Raw genomic sequence first — 17,338 nt, forward strand, 5'->3', positions numbered from 1 at the left:
ACCCGCGAAGGCGGGATAGCCGCAGATGCGCGACAGTGGGGAAGGGAAGCGTAGCGTGGCAGGAAGCGTGTGGTCTAGGCTTGTCTCGCAAAGGCGCCGAAGCTGGTGGCTGCATTACAATCCATAAATGGGCAGAGACGAGGACACGCATGGAATCAAACTGAGCAGCCGGTGCTGATGCATACATTTCAGCTCGTCCATGGGCCAAAAGTGAATGCACAATCAACCACAATCAATCCCATATTCCACGAGCTCAAAAAACTTATCACCGGCACCATGAGTCTCGTAGGAATTAGGCACGCTAATGCAGTGATTCTGCACTACGCCTAGTGCAAGGTGCATGCTGTGGTTCGGCTCGGATAACTGTATTGAGGCGAGGTGTAATGCGATGGTTACCAACAGCCCAGTGGACGCTCTGCATGTGCAACGACGTCACAATGAAACGTTTCGCAGAGCTCAAGGCGCGGCAAGAAGGACAACCTCAGCGGTTACTTCCTGGCGTCCAGAAGCATGCACTGGCTCCCGGTGGGTGTTTATCTGTCAACAACACGTCAACTCTCGCTGTGCAATGCAATATAGATCGGTTAACGCCCATCGATATATGGCATATGACACGATATACAAGTGTTTGTAACTCGAGCAAACAGTCGTGGTGGAGTCTTAGTACATCAATTATTTTGCACGCCAGTTGATGATAAAACCATGCATATCTACCTGACTGGCTTCAGATCGTTTTCCTCACAGAATGCCCAAATTTTAAGAGAGTTCCTTTAGTTATTGCACGTGCCATGCGATTCTGACTGCCCGCGAATCATGTGCGCAACAATAATAATTCATGGTCTCCACTCCAGATGGCACTTCATGCGTGCAGCCTCAGAGCTGTCATGTCATCGGCGAATCGTGAAAACCGCTCTGCAACGTTTGCCCTGTGTCTAACAGCCCCCGATGTGTAATAGGCCAGTTTGACTATGTCTGACATCTAATATTGATCCATGCCTGACGATGCGCAGGTGGGTGCCTCCCTGTTCGCCAGCAACATCGGTAGCGGCCACTTCATCGGACTGGCCGGCACCGGCGCCGCGTCCGGCATCGCCGTGGCCGGCTTCGAACTGAACGTGAGGAGCATTGCCATCTCTCACGGCGGACGCCTGCTCAACTGCCGGCCCCTCACACTGAATGTCGACGCGACCCAAGTCGCTGACCTCCCCGGCACCGTCAGTCCTCACCAGCGGTCGTCCCGCACACGGGACCGCATTAGTGTCCCTTACTGTAGCGGCCACGTGACTGGCATTCACGTCATTGGGATTCACGTCATTGATCACCCTGAACTTCACACAACTGGCCCTCCACCACGATTTCCGTTCCTCGCACTGACGGTCCGTCACAGCGACCGACCCACACTTTGGTCGTCACGCAGCCGAATGCGTCTAGCTAGTGTCTCTCCTCCTAGCGGTCTGGTGAGGTATCCCCGCCCCGCCACTCCCTGAGGCCAACGCTGCCTGTCATGAGCTGCGTTGACTTATAGTCGCCTTCACAGTATCGATGCGCACGGCTCCTTACGTTGGCGGACCGTTCCGTTAGCCATTCCTCGCCGTGGACTGCGGAGTGCTGTTTCCTGTGACCAACCATCTCACTGACGGCCATCACGGGATGTGGCTCACACTGGTCGGCCCTAACGCCGACCGCTTCTCAACTGACCATGCCCAGCCGTGACCGTACTGACCTCCCTCACGGCCATCACGGGATGTCGCTCACACTGGTCGGCCCTAACGCCGACTGCTGCTCAGCTGACCATGCCCAGCCGGGACCGTGTCTCACGGCACTGGGGACGTCCACCTTGGCTGGTCGACAGGTCGGCATATTGTGTTAGCTGAGGCCGGCCGCCGTGCCCAGAGTAACCCGAAGAGAGGCCTGTGTGCACCGCAGGCCGTGTTCGTGCTCATCATTCTCGGCTGGGTGTTCGTGCCTGTGTACACCTCCGCGGGCGTGTACACCATGCCCGAGTACCTGCGGCTGCGCTTTGGCGGCCAGCGGATACGGGTGTACCTGTCTGTGCTCGCCATTCTCCTCTACATCTTCACAAAAGTATCAGTGAGTATCAACTGACCGCAGAAAAACCGAAACTCCGGACGCGGCTCTATCCTAGTATCCCTCTGTTTGCCATACATCCTTGCACATAGGCATCTGTTGCTGCGCTGTGTGAATGCTGTGCATTGTGCATTGCGCGTGGATTAGATGACAGTCGGTTTTTTTTGGTAGATGGGCTGGAGTAAATTCGGCATGAGAAATTATTCTGAACATAAATCATGACAGAAGCTCATGGGCGTGCCTGCCCTGGACCGGGAGCAGCAGCCAACAGGCGGACGTGTACGTTAAGACACCGGAGCGTCCTCCACTTGGTGAGGTCCGAGCTGTGACGCCCTCCTGGCCCACCTCAGGCGGACCTGTACGCCGGGGCGCTGTTCATCCAGCGGGCGATGCAGTGGCAGGGCGACCTCGGCCTGTACCTGGCCATCATCGTGCTGCTGGTGATCGCCGCCGTGTTCACCATCTTCGGCGGCCTGACGGCCGTCATCTGGACCGACTTCGTGCAGACCGTGCTGATGATCGCCGGCTCACTCATCCTCTGCGTGCTCTGTGAGACATAGGTCATCACAGTCCCGGTCACACGGTCACCGCGTGTTCTGTTAAATGTAGCCCGTGTTCGCTCATAGCATGCATGCATGTGTTTGCGCCACGAGAGATGTACTGGACATGGTTGGTTTTCCGCGAGAGGTGGTAAAGCAGAAGCCATGTCACATGCACGATGTAACTGTTTTCCGCTCTTCCACAGCGTTTGTGGCGGTTGGTGGGTACGGTCCGCTGATCGAGCAATACTTCCTGAAGGAACCGAGTCCGAACGTCACCGTGTACGACAGCAACAACAGGTCGTGCGCCGCGCCACGGGAGGACGCCATGCATCTGTTCAGGTATTAGCGTATCAAGGCTCAGCGGCCAATCTGGCTGGAACCTGACGTGGATCGCCGGGCAGGCACGAGGCAGCTGACTCAGACTGCTGCCTTGCAGTTTGAAGAAATGTCATTCGAAAGGGAAGCGGGAGACTATAAGTCAGCTTCCGTGCCAACTGCACAAAGGTCGACGTGTTATGTGAAGCATGTACGTAGTGTATGGCACTGCACGAGAGGTTGAGGGCAGCGCTTTTATTCCTTTTTTTTCTACAATTTATCCGCTGCTTTTAAACATAAGGGAGATGACACACACTCGTTCAGTTTAACTGTTGCACAGTCTGAGCTAGCCCACAGATTTCAATTGACAGAGGGGGCTAATAGTCCCCATCATGCACTGTAGGGCTTCAAGTACACTTAGACAACAAACGACATTCTCGAGTTTCCGAACAACATTCCACGTTGATTGTTTTGCGCCTGAATTTAAGGTTAAGGTCATATCAGGTATAAATACAAGTTTGTTTGATAAGTTGGATATGTAAGTTAGGCTTAGGTTTGCATGTTGATTCCCCACAAATCAATCGTAATGTAGAGATTTGTAAACATTTATATTATTTTTGAACAATAGCAATGCATTCAAATCCTGAAACTTACGAGTGACAGCGACAAATCCATTTCACGATTTCATACATCATGTTTGTGTAGTCTTTCATTTCAATCGTTGTTGTTCTGTGCGCAGATCGGCTGCTCCGGGAGACTCGGACCTGCCCTGGACAGGCATGACGTTCGGCCTCACGATATCGGCCGTCTGGTACTGGTGTTCAGATCAGGTCAGCCCCACTGCACCACGTGACTGACCCGCGCCGGCGCTGTCTAAGGGCGGGGCAGAGAAGCCTCAGAGAAGACTGCAAACAGAGCGTCCTTCGCCAAACGTTTAGACGGTTGAAAGTCCTGCCGGTGATACGCGTGCTTGCACGAGATGCATCTTCAAAAGTAATGAATAGACAAAATGCGGCGTGTAATATGTGACAACCTATATAACTTTTTTTTCGCTTAACTCTCAAGAAAGATTGCTACGCGTAATATAATGTCAGCTCTACTTGGTACCAGGATCTTAAGCATGGCACAATGTCGTGCTGAACATGAAGTGTTGATCTCCGACAGCCGTGGTCGCTGTACGTGTCCTCGACCCTCCTATCCAGGTGATCGTGCAGCGCACCCTGGCCGCCAAGAACCTGACCCACGCCAAGGGTGGCGTGCTGCTGGCCGGCGCGCTCAAGTTCCTGCCGCTCTACCTGCTCGTGCTCCCTGGCATGGCGGCGCGCGTGCTGTACACGGACACGGTGGCCTGCTCGGACCCGGAGGCGTGCCGTAGCATCTGCGGCTCCGAGTCCGGGTGCTCCAACCTGGCTTACATCGAGCTGGTTCTTAACCTGCTGCCGCCCGGTGAGGGGGGGGGGGGGGGCGGCCGGACACGGTACCGGCGGCCGTCCAGTGAGATGGGAGGGGGGGGGGGGGCGACCAGAAACGGCAGCGGCGGCCGCCCGGTGAGAGATGGGCGGCGGGGGGGGGGGGGGGCGGGGGGAGCTTCCGGACACGGTACCGGCTGCCGCCCGGTAAAGGGGAGGCCGGATATGGCACCGGTTCGTGCAGCGAGGCGGCCGCGCGGAGCAACGTGGGAACGCCCAATGAAGAAACGCACATTCATTTAAGTGCGCTTGTGATTGTGCAGTCAGCCGAGACTAAACGGGAAATACTTGTAAAATGTTTGTACAAGCCTTCACGCAAAGGAGTGTTCATGTCGGGGTGCATCTGCTATTTATACGCAGCTGGCCGTTGTAACCGATGGCCGCTGTCCCAAATACGCACCTACACGTTCCACTGCGGGAATACGGATGAACAAAAGGAAAGCTTACAAAGTACTCAATGCGTAGACAATATATAACGATGCTATGTTTTTCAGTTGTTGACAATTTCAAGTGTGGGATCACTGCACGGGTTTCTTTCCCAAAGCTTTGCATTGGAAACTACGCGAATCCTCACAACGTCATATGGCGGGAAGGCTACCAATGACGTGGTCCAGGTCCAACGGATCTAAGCAACTGCCAAGGTCTCAGGCATACGTAATAGGCTCCCTGCCTGCGAAAGAAGCCCTTCCCAGCAGGCAGCCGGCATGCATTTGAGACCTTCAGTTGCGGGGCTGCTGGGCTAAGTTTGGTTTGGAGAACACTGACCGCAGCCGCGCAGTCAGTGGTGACCCAGCTGGTCCATTCCACCGCCCAGCTGCTGCACGTGGGGGGATTTCACCAGACAGAGCTGCTTAGGACAAATCTTCAATATCCTGCCGACCGGCCAGGTCGACCGTCTGCAAACTAGTGGCAGTCTGTATTGCAGTCTCACTTACCGTACACAGCAACTAATGGCAGTCTGTATTGCAGTCTCGTTTACCGTACACAGTAGCTGCGGACTAATGTGTGGAGCACAGCCGGCTCTTTCCATCTGTGTATCCTCCAAGTATACGAGGCCTGTATACATGTTGCGCATTTGAGCTTGCTTGACCTGTCAGACGCACCAGACTTCCTGAAATGTCGGTCCCAGCGCCCGACTCTCCAATTGACGCAGTTGACAGTGACGTTTCGGTCGGTTCTAACGCTGACAGCAATATGGTTAAGCTGACCTTGCAATGCAATCCTTCAGGCGTCTCAGGTCTGATGCTAGCGGTGATGCTGGCCGCACTGATGTCCTCCCTCACCTCCATCTTCAACTCGGCCTCCACTCTCTTCACCATCGACGTATATACCCGGATCAGGGGCGGCGCATCAGAGCTGGAGCAGGTCATCGCCGGCAGGTCAGTGCGCACCCTGCCGCCCTTCAGGCAGCTTGTCAGCATTGTAGCGGGAAGCTGAAAAAGAACAACGAAAGCGGTTACGCAACGATCATAGCAAAAAGTGAATAGATCCAGGGCGGTGAGCGAGGCGAAGTCGGGGACTTCCAATGCAGTTATGGCTGGCAAGCGCAGGCTGGACTGTCACGCAGACCTGCACGCGTCCCCGACAAGACGGAAGCGTGTCCTGAAGGCGGCAGCCTTGTCGGGACTTAATGACATGACTCTGGCGCGTCATTTCAGGTGGTCACACGTGCTTGAAGGGAGGGGAAGGCATGTGTGCAGGTGCGATTGCGTCTGTAGTTTGAGCTGTCCGGCTGGAGGTGTCAGCGCACCTATGTACGCAGTCGCTTCAGTTTCGTAATCTGAGCCAGCCCGTCCACTTTTTATTTCCCGCGTCTTGCAAAACAGTCTGTATCACACCCATCCGCTGCTCTGGAGGCCTTTCGGGCCTGAACAAATTTTGGCCCATCTCTATCCCGTCTTCTTGGAAGAGTCGTTGAAAAAGTTTGTACACAGTTTCTGTCCCTTTCCCTCCGTAAACACCTCTTCACGTAATCTTCCCAACATGCGTCCTGGACACGTCACTCCATGAATGCCGCCCTTTTATTCATTCCCTTTCAGGGCAGAGGTAAATTTCAGCCCCCCCCCCCCTCTCATGGGGTCTTCGGATGGCTAGTCTCAAACAGTCCGGAATTTTCCAACTTTCGGATGCATTTTTCCTTGTGTCAGAATTTCAAGCGCGTGGGGTTCGCAGACAGGGTTCCAGAACGCCGTATCGGGAGCAACTTCAACTGAAATTTGTCAATCTTGCCCAGACGCTATCTTCTCTGGATTGTACGCACCGTCTTGCCCTTACTAGACAAAATGATACTTTTGGTGAATACAATGCGGATATGGTTATTGCAATCAAGCCTACGTAGCGTGCTACAGGTGGTTCCAGGGCTGCAAATGGGGATTTCTAAACAAGTGCGAAGTGTATTGCGAGTCACCAAGGCAGGTACATAGAGGAGCTTTCGGGGTCTAGAAGCAAAGCCTTGTAATTAACCAGTCCTTGTAACAAAATGGCATATACGTTGACAAAGGTGTGTTCACGTTTGCTTTTGAGTCTTTTTGACCCGAAACTTGTTATTCTTAGTTCCATATTGCGACGATTTTCCCTTGTTAGTCCCAATCATGAAGACTAGCCTCAGCTGAAATATTCCTGGTTGGCTAAAATCGTGAAATCGTAGTACGTTGGACTTCTTAGACACAGTAATCTCCACCATTCCCTTTTATAAGTCACTCCAGCTCAGTCACGGACAAAATGGGGGGGGGGGGGCTACCCCTTCGCCTGACGAGCAGGTAAAAATGGCTCTCATCCGGCGGGGCATAATATTGCGGATCTCGCGGCGCTTGTGGGAAGTTTGGCTTTGAACCAGTGAAGCCGCGGAGTCGCAATCACGCAGGAACCTTCCAGGTAGTGGGCATTGCCTGGCGGCGCAGGGCGTCAAACCTTGACGATGACGTCATGGCGGCCCACATAATTCGAACATTTGGGAGGGGATTACGGCGGCGCGGAGCATCAGATCAAGGCAAGCTGAGCTGGCGCGGCAGAACCGCCGCTGGGGGGGGGGGGGGGGGGGCGTGCGTGGGTGTTCCCCCTAATGGACTGCTGGAATACACGCAATGAGGGGGATCTAGAGCTGGTCCGGGTGCATCGCGTCACATCTCAGAGCGCAAAGGCACCCAGGGTACTCGTCGCCGTGCTGACCCCGGCCGCTTCGCTCCCCTCCCCTGCAGGGTGTTCGTGCTCTTCATGGTGGGCGTGTCGATCGTGTGGATCCCGATCATCAACTCATCGGCTTCCAGCCAGCTGTTCGTCTACATCCAGAGCATCACCTCCTACCTGGCCCCGCCCATCTGCGCCATCTACGTCCTCGCTGTGTTCTGGCCACGCGCCAACGAGCAGGTGAGCGTGGGCGGTGATCACACACGTCAACGCTGGTGCGGCGAGGGGTGCTCTGAGCGCTGACGTCAGTGTATCGCTGGTGTGGCGAGGGGTGCTCTGAGCGCTGACGTCAGTGTATCGCTGGTGCGGCGAGGGGTGCTCTGAGCGCTGACGTCAGTGTATCGCTGGTGTGGCGAGGGGTGCTCTGAGCGCTGACGTCAGTGTATCGTGTTGGTGCGGCGAGGGGTGCTCTGAGCGCTGACGTCAGTGTATCGTTGGTGCGGCGAGGGGTGCTCTGAGCGCTGACGTCATGTATCGCTGGTGTGGCGAGGGGTGCTCTGAGCGCTGACGTCAGTGTATCGCTGGTGTGGCGAGGGGTGCTCTGAGCGCTGACGTCAGTGTATCGCTGGTGTGGCGAGGGTGCTCTGAGCGCTGACGTCAGTGTATCGTTGGTGCGGCGAGGGGTGCTCTGAGCGCTGACGTCAATGTATCGCTGGTGTGGCGAGGGGTGCTCTGAGCGCTGACGTCGTGTATCGCTGGTGCGGCGAGGGGTGCTCTGAGCGCTGATGTCAGTGTATCACTCATTGTTGTATGCCGAAGATCTTTGGTGGGACTCCTTCTCTCAGTGATATCAGCACTGAATGTATGTCGATCTGGTGCGCAAAAAATTCGATTAGCTATTCGTGTTCAAGAGTGGAAGAAGCAAGCTGCATCAACTTTCTTTCAACTTTCAACTTTCTTTCATCATCCCTACATTTGAATGGGGTCTTGAACCGAGTTAGACATTTTTAAGACCATTCCCTGCAGCTCACAGCCAATTGACGAATGACATCCACAACATATTAAAGCGATGGACTCACGAGGGTTGACGCTGAAAAATCCGTAATTGGCGGCAGATATGTTTGGGTTTTTCATTAGGTGGTATTTTAGTACCATTTGGTTTTGTGGATAGTCCTATTTAATAATGCTCTTATGTAATGCCTCTAAACGGCTGTGTCCCTAAATGCTGCCTCATGAGAGAGGGGACGAAGGTTATATGTCCCCAGACATGTACTTTTTGTTTCTTTATGTTGTCAGCGCACATTTGGTGTTCTGAAAATAATGCGAACAAAGAGCAACAGCAGTGAGGGAGGGGTAGGGAAGGACATGAACCATCCAAAGGGTTGCATAGCACCTTCCATGGGGATGCAGTCTCTCTTCGTGTCTGCGCCTATCCATACTTGGTCCCCAAAAGTATATGCTGCATACTCACGCTCGTTCGTTGTTCGTTCGTTCTCGTAAGTTCGTGGTTCGTTTGTATAGTTTGTTCGAACAGGTTTGTATAGTTCGTTCGTAAATGAAGTACCTGTAGGCCCCGCAGTTATGTAATGATATAGACTGTCATGCTGCACTGCAAGCTCACTAATACGTAATGTTTTTCTATGTGGTCGTATGCTGAGACAAGATAATAGTATAACAAGCTTTGTTCATATCTTAACTGCATTCAACTTTGGCACACATTGCAAGTGGCTGTGTTAAGAAAAATTTAGATGTGTTGTAACAATTCCGCTGAGATCCTTTTTGCACTGCACAGACTTTGCAGTGCCTTTAAGATGTTTGTTAATGAGCGCATCAAAAGGCTTGGTGAGTTGCTTCTGCTAAGCTCTATCGTCATAAGTTTGGAAACGCTAGGGGCCGCATGGACCCCCCCCCCCTACCTCCTATCAGTTTGCGTTCTGAAAAACGGCGAATCAAAGGCGAGGTTTAGTAGACGTACCTTTATGGTAATAGCTGTATCTATATAGCAATAGGCCTCTCTTCCAACACTGCGTCAGACTGTTGGCCGTGTATCCGACTGTTGTGTCTTTATCTGGCAGGGCGCCTTTTGGGGCATCATGCTGGGCCTGGTCCTCGGTATGGTGCGATTTGGAATCGAATTCTCCTACACGGTACCGCCGTGTGGCTCAGGTAATCATGCGCTGGTGGGTGTGTCATGCCTTGGACATCGTCTTTGGACCGACAAACCTGGAAACAACTCACAGCGAACCAGACCAGCTCGCTCCATGGCAGCCTGTCACAAAATGCGGATCCTGGTTGCTAACGCGGGATGCCGTGATTTAGATACTCACTGGGGGGAGAGGCAATAAGGGCATCCTAAGGTTTGTCGGCCTGTGACACAAATATGAAGGTCGTGGAAACCTGTCTTTTTGTCCAAGGATCAAAGGAATGTTTGCCGTTTGGTTTACGCAAAAAACGGACCATTTTGTTGTTCGCGTATTAAAGCTTACAAAAAAAAACATTTGCGACCTGTATAATATGATCATCTAGAAACGGCTCAACATTTCGTCAGCTTTAATCATTACCTTTTCTATTCTACTTTACTCTTACTTACTCTTCTCTTTGACAGACTTTGACTCTCTTGACTCTCTTGACTTTACTCGCAGGGTAAAACTGAATTTAGAATGAGACAATGCGTAAGGAAAACGGGATATCGTGCGCTTGGTAAAAAAATGCCAAGTTTATTTCGTCCTCAGCATGAATGGTTCCCAGACATGCCACTCGCTGTTGTTAGTTGGTCTGCCGCTTTTGGATTATGGGATATGGAGCCCGGGTCGGTGGAAATAATGAATTCATAACAACACCGCCCCTCTCTGCGCATTCAGTGACTCAGAATAATGAGAATAGGTGCCAGAGTCAACATTCGAGCACACAGAGGCGTACCCAAAATGATAGGGTAGGAGCCATGGGGCCTATGCCGCCGCACCCTGAACGAAGAGAGATTTGACATCGCTTCCTCCCTCCCGCAAAGCAAATTCTGGCTAAGCACCTGCGAGCATGTACATCTCAATTGTCTGGTGGATAACACCGGAGTTCTCATTCCGGAAAACGCTCCTTGTAAAATAGCAACAGAATTACACTTATTTAGACCATTCGGTCCCCCGGCCGCTGCGAAGGTGACCGAACTGGTCACAGCTGTAGCAGCCTAAGCCGCGCCGGAGCTCGCCCGTTCACTGCTGCCCCGCCGGATGTGCTGGGGCGCGCTGGTGTAGAACGCTCCCCCTGCCCTCCCCCCCCCCCCGTGGGGCCTTGGAAGCGGCCACGAACCGTGCACCAGTGCTGGCGCGAGACTGACCGGGCGGACGCGGCCGTATCACGCAGGCTTCCGGCGTCACGTGGCCGTCACCATCTTCTGATCAGGTCACGAATGTCGATCGACACAGAACGGTGGCATGTGGTTACCTGAACCCCGCGACCACAAGAGCACATCCGTCCCCTCCCCCCGCACTTGCTGTACGACTCGGGGTCGATCCCGGGGTCACCCAGCGGAGCCGCTCGGCCAGATTCAGCCGCAGCCATCGCTGTGTCTAACTGTGTCGGTCGGGTCGGCCGCAGGAAGCCGGCCACGTGCGGACGCGCTTGCGACCACGTGCGGGCGCACTTGCAGCCACGTACGGGCGCACTTGCAGCAACACGCCCGTTAACATGCCGGAAGACTGCCCGCATATCTAACAGGCCGTTATTGAGGTCGCGCGTGCAGACGACTGGCGGGGTGGGCAGATTGTGGTCGGGATGTAGAATGCGGTTGGTGATGCGACACCGGCTGGGGTATTTCGCCAACAGACCGTCACCTTGATCGTCTGGAGCCCTTGTAGATGCCCATGCCATCACAGTCTTATTGACGAATCGTTTAGGTGTAAGCGTCAGTTGATACATCTGGCCATTTTTACCTAAAATGGTTTCTTAAAAGCAAGCTCCTTAAACAAACTTTCCCTTTAAAACCAGCTCTTAGCGAAAGAGCCTTTTGTTCTACGCACAAGACCATACCATGCTGTCTCTCAGGTCCTGTTCAGGTCAGGTAAAGATCGAGTTGGAATGGAGTCAGATAAGGGCAATGCTCAATCATTTTTCCGGATTTCTTAATTGTGTGAACGTTGTATTTGCGCATATTATGACAAGGGCGGGGTTTCGCAAAATATGTTAGAGTATTAAACAGTGAAATATAGCAGCACACAAAATACGCCAGCAAATGGGCTTCTACCCGGATTTGACCCACTGTCCTCTCAAAGTTGGGACTTGAGCTCAACTGCGTATGTTTGCGGCGGGAGAGGGGCTGGAACCCGTCAATTGAATAGGAAACTACACTCCTGTTTGATGACTTGTTCAGTAGACATTGTCCGTATGAAGTATTGGTTTGATGTCTCATCACAAATGGGCAATGTAAATCGTTTTCACTGTCATCCATAATTTACCCCGAGTAAATTTTTTGGTCATCTTATATGCCAAGTACTACATGATTGATCCCGAATGGCATGCAATCAAATCCATTGAAGTTTGTGTCTTAACCATCGAAGACAGAGGATGGAGCATTACAGTGCTGAGGCCTGAGGTCGCACATACAGTCGTACAGGCCTGCCTTGTGTGAGATCGTTAAAACAATGCATTTTGATAGTGTAGCACGCAGTAAACTTGTAATGCATGCTTTCAACTGTTCCCGACGTAGTTGTACACCGCGATGTCCTCAGCCAAGGCCCTGTTTTCCTCCTGTTCAGGTTTTTAGTGTTAAAGTTGTATTTGTTGACAAATATCAGTGGCGTTTCCGGTCATGCTTGGCTAATTCTTGGTCTCATTTCAGGCCTTGAAGATCTAAGACCCGAGTGGGTGAAGAGAGCTGTATTCGACATTCATTTCCTCCACTTCGGCTGCATTTTATTCCTGATAGTGCTGATCGCAGTTATCATCATTTCTTTGTGCACAGAGCCCATTCCAAAAGAATGTGTGAGTCCGCCTTTGGCATCCTAATGTCCTATCTCACTCTCGCCGAAGCATTACTTATGCGATGCCATGACAATAACTACAGGGATTCCCCCACGTGTCGAGATCTGTAGTTCCATACTAAGCCTGTTAAGGTACGCAGTGCATGGGGTTGCGGATATTCGATGAGCTCTGAGTGGCGAGAGCTCCATGTCTGAAGCTGACGCATCCAGCGTTGTATCGCATCCGCCGCTTTAGCAGCACCCACGGCCGGGGCACCAGTTCGTCAGAGCCTACCGCACGGTGGCGGTTGGAAGCTCAACTATCGGTAGATAAGGGTGTGTTAACGCAGTAACTAAGCGCAATTATTTCGTGAAGATGCTCCTTTTTCTACTCCAGACGGACGCAATAAATAATTAGTGATCTAAACAGATGTTCACCCAAACACATATGCTACAAGGTACTGCCTGTTTCGTTAGTCTACTCCCAGAGCGCTCACTCCGCATGGCGCCGTCGCACGTGGCAGTAAGAGGGGCTTGAATGACACCAGGTCCGGCCGTTCCGCCCGGCAGCTGCACCGGCTGACGTTCTGGTCCCGGCACAGCACGGAGCCACGTGCGCCTCTCCCCTGCGACGTAACCGAGGAGGCGAAGACTCCACCACCCACAGGTAGGTGAACACCGCCCCCCTGCGACGTTCTCGAGGCCAAGACTTCACCACCCACAGGTAGGTGAACACCACTCCCCTGCGACGGACTTGAGGAGGCCAATGCTCCACCACGCACAGGAAGGTGAACACCGCTCCCCTGCGACGTTTTCAAGGAGGCGAAGACTCAACCACCCGCAGGTAAGTGAAGACCTCTCCCCGGCCGGACGTGGCCACTACTCATGGAGAACCCTGATACTCAACCTGGCCAACGCCCCCTCAGACGGTTCCAATGAGCATACGTGAGCATCTTTCGGCGAATCCGTCGCACGCCACGCTCGTTGAGCCTCCACCACAGGGGCGCAGTTTCGCAAAATGGGAAGAGAGAGGCTAAGCAGGAAAAAGCTGGTCTGAAATGACTAAAAAATCCGTTTTCTGTATTTGACCGGCTTAAACAATAAAGAATGGGAAAGTTCAGACCAGGTCGCGAGGCGTGCACATTTTATATACCCAGAGGGTATGTTTCTTATCTACACAGTCCGCTCTTGAGCTTCCACAACCGGTCCATGCAAGATATCATACAAAGCGGGGTTAACACGCGCTCGGTGGGCGCCAATTCGACCCCTCCCCGAAGGTTTTTCCGGAATGGTTTCCAAACGACGCGGCGTAGCTGCGCCAAATTTTGCATAGCTAAAGATAATTAAATAGCTATCGTTTGGTCTCAAGAATTTAGATACATCTTGTAAGAACACTCACCTACGGCAGGTCAAAGTTAGGCCATGGATTCGGCGAGGACAGTTTCTGGGAAATCGTTCAATCTGATTCAACAACGAAGCGTTAGACGAAGCCAAACACGTCCGAGATAGATTCGTAGACAACACAAAAATTGAGTGAATAAATTCCATGGACCTAGGATTCTGTATAAAGTCAGACAAAGATCAAAACCAACATGTTCTGTCATTCTAGAGCCTGTTATATTGAGTAGTTCATGGTGCTCATTTATGATTTATTGATGACAGGAACCGTATTATACATCTTCTATGAACTTATTTAAGGCCAGAATAGGCCACTAACCTGAAATGCCCCATCAACATTTTTTTCGCAACATACTGCTAAGAGTAATATTTGACGCCCTTTCCAATGCAAATCTCCTAGCATTCTTTTATAATTTTGGCCACCATGACCTTCAAACGAAGTTACTGACCTTACATAAACACTAACAACCTCATGCTTAGCACTTGCTCAGCAATGGGTGTGCACATCCCTCTGACCGTCTACAGCCGTGTGCCCCTCAGAGCCGGCGCCAAGCGGCCCGCCATCTCTGGGCCGCAAGCTGTTCAACCTGATCTGCGGGGTGGAGGAGCGCGCCGGCGCGCCGGCGGATGCGTCCGACCCGCGCCGTCTCATGACCGACTTGGAGCGCGCCAAGGCCGACGCCGACTCGCTGCACGAGGACCCCAAACAGAGAGTGTGAGTCACGCTACCGTGAGGTCTGAGTCACGCCACCGTCAGGTGTGAGTCGCGCCGCCGTCAGGAGTGAGTCGCGCCGTCTTCAGGTGTGATTTGCGCCGTCGTCAGGTGTGAGTCACGCCACCGTCAGGTGTGAGTCGCGCCGCTGTTAGGTGTGAGTCGTGCCGCCGTCAGGTGTGAGAAGCACCGCCATCAGTTGCCGAACGAGCGGGTCGATGATAACGCTGGCGTCAGTTATGGACTGAAGGATCAGGACGGGTTTGGTCGCCCTCCAATACACGGCATATAATGATGGGTTCCATGATTGCTGGAGAAAATTTTGCCTGAAGCTGGTGACGTTCAAATGCCTGACGTCGTCTCTGTCCCAGACGATGCAAAAAACAACAGAGAAGCGGTGTCCCTGCCCAGATAATTACTAGATAAAAACAGGCCCAACCACAAGCTAAGACACAGGGGCATGCTACTGTTGTGGTTTCAGAACAACGTCGGACAATGGCAGCAATATATCTGCACTGCATATTGATGATGCTAAAGGAAGGGTGATGGGGTGCGGAAAAAGATGTTTCGTGGCAGCTTTCGGTCCAATGGTCGCTTTTTTCATTCGTAATACAAACATTCGTCTGGTGCATGCAAGCAGTTTTTGTCTTTTACGTTTTAGCTTTTTGTACTGTCTGGCGTGTTGTCCTGAGAGAGCTGTGCTCGCACAAATACACATCAAACAAACAATGAGAATGCGTATTGTGACCGCCTCAGGGTCAAGGCTCGGACGTGAAATCACCCAGGGATGGGAGATTTGCGCAGGCATACCTGACCAGGTCTGTGATCTGTCCGCTTTTCAGAGTTGTCAACGTCTTGGCCCTTTTTACGATGGCCATCTCCCTGGGAATGTATGTCTACTACCGATGAAGCAAGATGGAGCATAATCCGATGACGTTGCGGAACAAGACGACCTCATCGGATGACGCTTGGGAACAAGACAGCCTCGTCGGATGACGCTGGGAAGCAAGACAGCATTATAGGATGACGCTGGGAAGAAGGATGGGCTCATCGTATGCTGCTGTGGAGCAAGCGTCGTCCCTTCTGATCACCGCGCGGGACTGATAGCTTTTCCAGTGTCTGGCACGTGTAGGCTTACTGGCACAAGAGGCTGATCGATTTGTGCGGCTGGTTGCTTGACACTAGCGTCGGTGATTGCATGCTTCATGCCACATCCGCTGAATTCTGCGATTTCGAACTTTGAAATTTTGACATTTGGAATATTGTTTAATTCATTACGAGGCCATGTGTTGAAATCATGCCAGGCAAGGCTGCGTTGGAGTGCGTACTTTGCAGTGATATAGGAAAGCAGCGGACGTGCATGCGTAATACATAGGCATACATAATGCACGATTTCGTGGGTGTATGAACTAGTATGTTGTTCAGGATAAAGTAAAGTAGACGAGCAAATAGGCACCAAATGTTTCACTATCTTCAAAAAAAGGTTGCGGTAAAATGGGGAGCAATAATGCTTGTTTTACTGTAACTGATCGGCTGCAACAAAGGCATACAGCTAGTAACCATATGTGCGCACTTCTTAAAATGTTTTGGAGCGGACTATATTAGTGATAAGCACAAGTGATTATACATGGATAATTCCTGAGAAATAAACAAAAATGAGGACGTCTGAAAATATTTAGCGGTGGGACTCAAGTTCCTATAGGAACTTGAGTACACACCAGGTGCATGGCCAAAGCCACGCAGCTGGTATGCATGTGCACTACTTGGTGCTCTCTTTCTTGTACACTGTGTATATGCTATCAGTATTTTTATCCTTACACCTTGCTTATTTTGTGTAGATGTACAATTTGGGAATTCTAGCGAGCACAAATAGTCCTTATGATCCGTAAATTTTCGGGCTCTGTGTTCCCTTATTTTTGTCAAAACGAGCGGCAGGCCAAACAATTTCGAGTTGAGCCACCTGAATCAATACTTGGGAAAAGACATGCCTTTTTCCAGACCTCGATCGGAAATGACTTTCCAATCGCAAATGCATGTCAATGTGAGAAATAATCGAGATTGGCATGGTGAACAGGATGGCCCGCATAACAGCGAGTATCTCAGAGCTGTTTACTCGGTACCCACACCCGTTGGTGCTCCGATTAAATGCATTCGTATCTCTAAGCTTTGCATTTAGTACTGACCGAGCAACACGTATAGCTTATATGCTTTCTAATGCAATGCTTTCCGTTGGAATGAGTGCCGCTATTTTCCACCGAACACTCGCTGCACTAGTAAAACCCGTGGTCTCGACGGATTGCCATTCGGTGCCATGGTTCCATTTGAGTGATCCTTTTTTATCCGTGCACAGCCATTTCATTGCCCGGATTGACGCATTATGCACGAAGCAAGACATGATGACGTTTATCAAGCGCGGCAAAAAAATATTGATTTATTAAGTACTAACTCTTGGATTAAATATCTGAATGTGCTACGTCATTGTGGGAAAACCTGTCGAGTGCCATGCACAGGAAGATTGTTAAGAAGCTAGGTATTTAGTTTTAAGGGTCTGTCAACTGCAATGATTCTGCCGCCCGTTACGTCAGAGGACTGATACGAGTTCGTCACTAAACAAGGTGTTGCTCATCTCCATCTTATCCTCTGCACGTACCACAAGAGAGCGAGCCTTGAAAATAACGACTCGGCATCACAAAGTTGGCTGACCCCTCCATGCCTGTCGACTAGGTCCTCCCCCGC

The 17,338-nt window shown here is 51.8% G+C and overlaps 1 protein-coding gene across 2 annotated transcripts; it reads left to right on the forward strand.

The window, feature by feature from the left end:
* Positions 1-458: 458 nt before the first annotated feature.
* On the forward strand, positions 459-16,256 carry LOC119104093 (sodium/glucose cotransporter 4-like). Of its 2 annotated transcripts, none has more exons than XM_037227770.1 (14): positions 459-525; positions 1,011-1,115; positions 1,927-2,091; positions 2,439-2,637; positions 2,834-2,969; positions 3,685-3,775; positions 4,148-4,391; positions 5,643-5,793; positions 7,612-7,780; positions 9,616-9,706; positions 12,372-12,514; positions 13,063-13,159; positions 14,416-14,605; positions 15,445-16,256. In XM_037227770.1, exons 1-14 carry the CDS (start codon positions 511-513, stop codon positions 15,509-15,511), a joined length of 1,863 nt encoding a protein of 620 aa, XP_037083665.1. In that variant the 5' UTR covers positions 459-510; the 3' UTR covers positions 15,512-16,256. The 2 variants fall into 2 exon arrangements, with proteins under 2 accessions (XP_037083665.1, XP_037083666.1); XM_037227771.1 differs by having other exon boundaries at positions 14,431-14,605.
* Positions 16,257-17,338: the final 1,082 nt, after the last annotated feature.

The sequence above is a fragment of the Pollicipes pollicipes genome, unplaced genomic scaffold (assembly GCF_011947565.3).
Source record: "Pollicipes pollicipes isolate AB1234 unplaced genomic scaffold, Ppol_2.1 Scaffold_5816;HRSCAF=6889_pilon_pilon_pilon, whole genome shotgun sequence".
Taxonomy (NCBI): domain Eukaryota; kingdom Metazoa; phylum Arthropoda; class Thecostraca; order Pollicipedomorpha; family Pollicipedidae; genus Pollicipes; species Pollicipes pollicipes.